The sequence below is a fragment of the Acartia tonsa genome, chromosome 9 (assembly GCF_053477335.1).
Source record: "Acartia tonsa isolate MP-2025a chromosome 9, ASM5347733v1, whole genome shotgun sequence".
NCBI lineage: Eukaryota > Metazoa > Arthropoda > Copepoda > Calanoida > Acartiidae > Acartia > Acartia tonsa.
In genome coordinates this window covers 46223035-46228607 of record NC_137268.1, presented here as the reverse complement: position 1 = coordinate 46228607, position 5573 = coordinate 46223035, and the positions used below count along the sequence as shown (strand labels likewise).

At 31.3% G+C, this 5573-nt stretch overlaps 1 protein-coding gene across 1 annotated transcript; it reads right to left on the bottom strand.

Annotated features, from left to right (window-relative positions):
• Positions 1-379: 379 nt before the first annotated feature.
• On the bottom strand, positions 380-3993 carry LOC145329062 (myosin regulatory light chain 2-like). Its single transcript, XM_080173080.1, has 6 exons — positions 3805-3993; positions 3363-3444; positions 2557-2694; positions 2094-2166; positions 1524-1627; positions 380-843 (listed from the first exon to the last, which is right to left on the bottom strand). Exons 1-6 carry the CDS (start codon positions 3810-3812, stop codon positions 682-684), a joined length of 567 nt encoding a protein of 188 aa, XP_080029206.1. The 5' UTR covers positions 3813-3993; the 3' UTR covers positions 380-681.
• Positions 3994-5573: the final 1580 nt, after the last annotated feature.

The following is a 5573-nucleotide window of genomic DNA, read 5'->3' as shown; positions in this document are numbered from 1 at the left end:
CATTTGCACTTTTATTGGGGGTATAATATAATATTTATTTTTAAAAACTTTGGGGGGTAATTGCCTAACCAAATTTGAGATGTTCTCATAAAAATTTTCTAAATATAAAACAGTCGGGTCAATTTTATGCCTCCTTCACTTTTTTTATTTTAGCAACTTTTTATATAAAAGATTTGAGCTATTTTTGAGCTACAGACACGGTTTTTTTAAAACACAGAATGTGTATCTGCATTTTCGATGTGAATATAATATCCCAAAATTGCTTGAATAATGAACAATAAAAAGGACATATTTAAGACTTGATTATATAGATGATTCGCTTATCGTGCCTATTTGCTCTAAGAATCACCTTTCAACTATATATCAAAATAGTAAAAAGTTGATTACACATGAATTTATTCGTACGTACAAATACAATCATTAAATCAAAACAACACTTACAGTTGGAATGCACAAACAAATTAATTAATAATTTTTAAAAAACAGAAGTATTTATATCAAGAAAATGCAAGTAATCAAAATCTTTTTTTTGTTTGTACACAAGAAAATCTATTATTTATATATAACTACTTCTGATTTATAAAAAATAACAATACAAATGGCGCATTTGTTTAGAATGCTAAGCTCGTAGATTTTAAAAATTTTAAGGTTTGGTGATTTTTAATGTGGAAAATGGAGGATTTACTTGGCAGCCTTCTTCTTCTTCTTCTTTTTCTTCTTGGGGTCCTCCTCCTCCTCCTCTACTGGAGCCTCAACAATAGGTTCTGGCTCAGGCTCCTTCTTCTCCTCCTCCTTCTGTTGGACAAACATCTTCAGCACCTCCTTTGTGGTCACCATGTAGTCCTACAACACAATTAAAATTAATTTTCTGAATATTTAGAATGAATATTATAGTTAAACAATAGAGGGGGAAAGGGTTTAATAACAGTATGTGCCCACCTAGGCAGACTTTAATTTGGGTCTTTGACAATAGTGTCGAGAATATTAACACAGCCAAGTTGCTACAAAATAGCAGAAAGACTAAAAGGTCCCCAATAGTTGTCTAGTAATTTACTTACATTATCCATAGATTTATTGAACGAATGATGTCCGTCCGTATGGATAAAGCTAAAAATGTTGCTAACCACTTGACCTATTCAGTTAAATTTTATGAAAGAGGGTAAGGGAGATCAGAAAAATAGCCTAAATCCATCCAAAGGTAACAAGTTTCCTTTAAATGAAAAACCAAATTGAAACTGCAATTTTCAAGATCTTTAGCTACAGACAAAAAAAAACATCATATTTTAGTATTTTTTATACCAAGATGTTTGGAATTATTAAATCTAAAATATAGATATAAAATATAGCTTTTAATAGGAGTCATATAATTTCTTATGAATTTTAAATAAAACAGTATCAAATGCCTTGCGAAAGTCAAACAAACAATAATCAACCAAATACCTTAACCATAAGATTACATCATGTATCTTATAATATGCTTAGCTGTTTTTAAGATCTTAAGTGGCGTCTAAATCATTACTTACCTCATCGACATCGTATTCATCGAAGATTTCATCAATTTCAGCCTTGGTCATCTTATCTCCCCATGTCTTCAGGGCATATTGGAACATCTTCACATCAATCTTACCTAAATGAAGTCAATTTAAAAACAAGGATGACCACATCCATAAACGGGATGCTATGACACGTTAGGAAAACGAACATTAATACGTATAGAGTGTTAGAACTGAATAAGAAGAATATTAATGTATAAGCCAAATTGCTTAAGGACATACATACATTTTAGAACCTAATTATAGTGATGCTTCGCTTATAATATTGTACCGTATTGTAATAGTTAAGTATTCCAAAAAACAGATAACTAGAATATCATAACATAAAATATATTTTGTCAAAAAATTAATAAAATTAATTTTTTAAATGGACGTTCGGACTTTCAGGTAACGATTATATAGAAATGCTACGCTTTCTTAATCGTATCCAAATTTAATAGAAATCATCATGCAAAGCTTAAAATTGATAGAAAAATTTTAGCATGTCTTAATTAACAAGTAGGGAAGTCTTATCCCCTAAGATCCCAATAATAATCTTACCCTCAATGTCATAAGCACTGAAAGCCTGAATGATAAGGTCATCAGAGTCGTTTCCCTCACCAGCCAGCTTCTCCTGTATTAAGTATAAATATTAGGGTTGGGCCGGATATCCGGCCATTTTAATTTTCGTCTTAAGCTTAATATGTAAATGTAACAATTGTAATTTGGTTTTCTCTTCCCTCTCTTTCCCTTCAAATACAGATCCAATAGATTCTAGGGGCGTCCCCGATAGTATTCAAAAATAAAATAAACATTTTTGTACCTAGTAGAAAATTATTTTATCAAAACTCCTCTAATTGGAATGTAATTAATGAATATATATTTAAAAAAAATAATTTTCTTATATTTTTCTCAGCATAAAACTATCTATAATTTGATGTGATAAATAAACCACTATTTCTTTATTTTTAAGTTTGACGTGAAAGAAGATTACTGCAATGATACGGTATAATCTAAATCAAACCTGGAACATTTTGACCATGTTGTCGTAAGTGCAGGGTCCGCCAATCTCACCGAGAAGGTCATCCAGCTCAGATTCTGTCATGAGGACACCAACATTGTCGAAGGCTCCACGCAGATCGTTTTTGTCGATGTTGCCGTCCTTGTTTGATAATCAACGTTCATTTTTAATCTTTATTACATGCGCGAATATGTTATTTTTAGTTGGGTGTCCCTCACCTCGATGGCTGTTAAATTAATGTATTATTACATCCTCAATGAAGAACACTTGAATACCTGAAGAACGTTTAAACACTCAACTTAATAAACCAACTAATTAAAAACCACTTAAGTCCCCAAAGTTGTTAAGACAAGCAATAAGAAAACGTTATTATAAAAGTTTGGGGACGAGTGTAATAAACAGCTAATTGTCCCCTATCTCTCTCTGCTATCTGTGTATGTATTTCTGTCTCAATGATGTACAGCTATTTTGTTTTTTGATAAACATGAATTTAAAAAAAACAATTAAAATTTTTCCATTTGAAACACTTTAGTCATCTATTAATATGCTAAGAAAGCTTAACAAGCATTATTTAGCTAGCCAATACAAAAACTCTATAAACTTAAGATACTTTTATATTACCTAAAAAACCGTAAAACTTAAAATTATTAAGAGAAAAAATCTTTAAAGTGCTTTATGATACTTATTTAGAATTGAATACTAACAAAATTGTTTTTTTTGATATAAATTCAAACTTTTCCAAATATAACACTATTAAACTTTCTCAAATATATGCTTTTAGGAAGTTATCAATGAATGTTGAACTATGCCTTGTTGATGTCCATGAGCTTGAAGCACTCTTTGTACATCTCCAACTGCTCGGGGGAGAACCCCTCCGCCTCATTTCTGCCCCTAGACACATAAGAAATAAATAAGTTATTAGATTAAATTAATAGTGCCTTTATGTTATGTCCTTAGGCACAATTGCAGACAACCCACCCTTAAATTGCATGAACTTTGTCTGGAAGTTCTGAAGTTCTGTGCGACTGTTTGTGCAGCAAAGGATTTCCAACCGATGAACCGATGGTGTTCTTAGGGGAAGGTTTATAACTATTTTGGAGGAGGATACTTCACCCTTTTAAGAGAAACTAGGAAAAGGTAAACGATAAAAAGATATATTGAGAGGTTTAGTTCAATAGAAGAACAGATAACAATAAATTTATTTTTTTCTTTCATTTTATAAATATAGCTTTTAAAAATGAACAAACTTACTTTCCCATGTCTGTGTTGTTTTGTGAGTATTCTTATAAAAGAGTAGGCTGTTGACTTTTCCCCTCTTCGCCGTATACTAACGTTAAACATCGGCGTCAGCTTAAAAGAAACCTCGGTTTAAACGACCGGCTTAGCGCGCCCCTCGCGGAAGCGCGGTAAAAAGATTGATTTGACGAAAGTAGCGAGAAATGTGTTTACCAAAAGTGCCAAATATCATGCTTATTTATTCGATATACTTTTTAAAAGCGAAGCTTTTCTATAATTAGGGTCGGTCCGTCCGTACGTCCGACCGTCCATACGTCCGTACGTCCGTAACGGATAGCTTTTTTCGTTAACTTAGGCATGTTAGAATTGTCCTATCGATTTCAAATTTTGCATGGTGATTCCTTTTATAGTTAGGTACGGTTTAGAAAGCGAAGCAACTCTATAATCATCACCAAAATGTCCGTGTATCCATTTTAAACATGTTGATTTTTTTACTTTTTTAACAACAAATTTTTATGTGATCTAATCATCCGATTGATCTGATTTTTGGTATATTGATTCCTGGGACAACAAAGTATAATATAATAAGCGAAGCAACTCTATAATCAAGTCCTAAAATGTAAGTATGTCCATAAACATTATCCTGCATCAAGCTGTTTTTCAACAAATTTTCTTACAATTTTGCTTTGACTCTTATACATTTATATTCTGATTATTCAGTTCTGACACTATACAAGTATTAATGTCCGTTTGTCCTACCGTTTCTGTGCTTCGCTTTTATGGATGTTGTCATCCTTGTTTACATTCAAATTCACAAAAAATGCTGTAATGTACAACTTAATATTAGCCAGATTACACAACTTTAAAATTTCCGAATTAATAATTCGCCAATAAAGGAACGAATCGCTTGTCTAATTTGTCATAAGAATATGATTAGTTAATTTTAGCGCCAACTGAGAAACTGTGTCACCTGGCTAATATTTTTTTGGACAAAATATTACAGTTTAGTGTTCTTTCCAATCATTTTTTTTTTAATTGAAAATACCACGTGTGTAAGATATTATTTTTGCTAATAAAATTGCAATATTGTATGCGCATAATGTATGTAACTTTTTAAAATCCTTCAATGTCTATCATACGGTGTTTCCTTAAAATAAAAGTTTGAGTCACGTTTTGCTGTAATTAGCGCAGCTTCTTTCCTACTTATGTGATTATATACTTACTTTTAATTGCCCAAATGTCATATCATGTTTAGAATAGTTATTTATCACAGCGTATTATCGCCAGTTTTCTGCGTAGATTAAAATGAAAAAATATAAGACTAGAGTTAGCCCCAAGTTATTTGTAATTATAGAGTTGCTTTACTTCTAATTTAAAACTTAATTCAAAAGAGAGGCTTTGCTTACAACATTATTCCTTATCCTCCTAGGAATTAATAGTAAAAAAATACATAAGTTTTACACTAAATTCACGATTTTTGACACCCCCTTAAACCATGATTAAACTTTAGGCGGTGTAATATAAACAACAGGATAGGAGTTATTTTATTATAAGGGGGTGGATAAATCTTTGAATGAAACAATGAATAATAATACAATTTTGTGAATTATTATTCAAACATTATGCAAATCTAGATAATCAACCGGTAATTTTATATGAGCTTAAACAAGTTCAAGGAGAGAAAGGTATGAAACGTTGTCCTAAATTTTATGACCGTTTTGTGGAAACACTGAAAATAATGAGAAAGGGTGAAATTAAAGAGAACGGAACAATTGTGCATAATT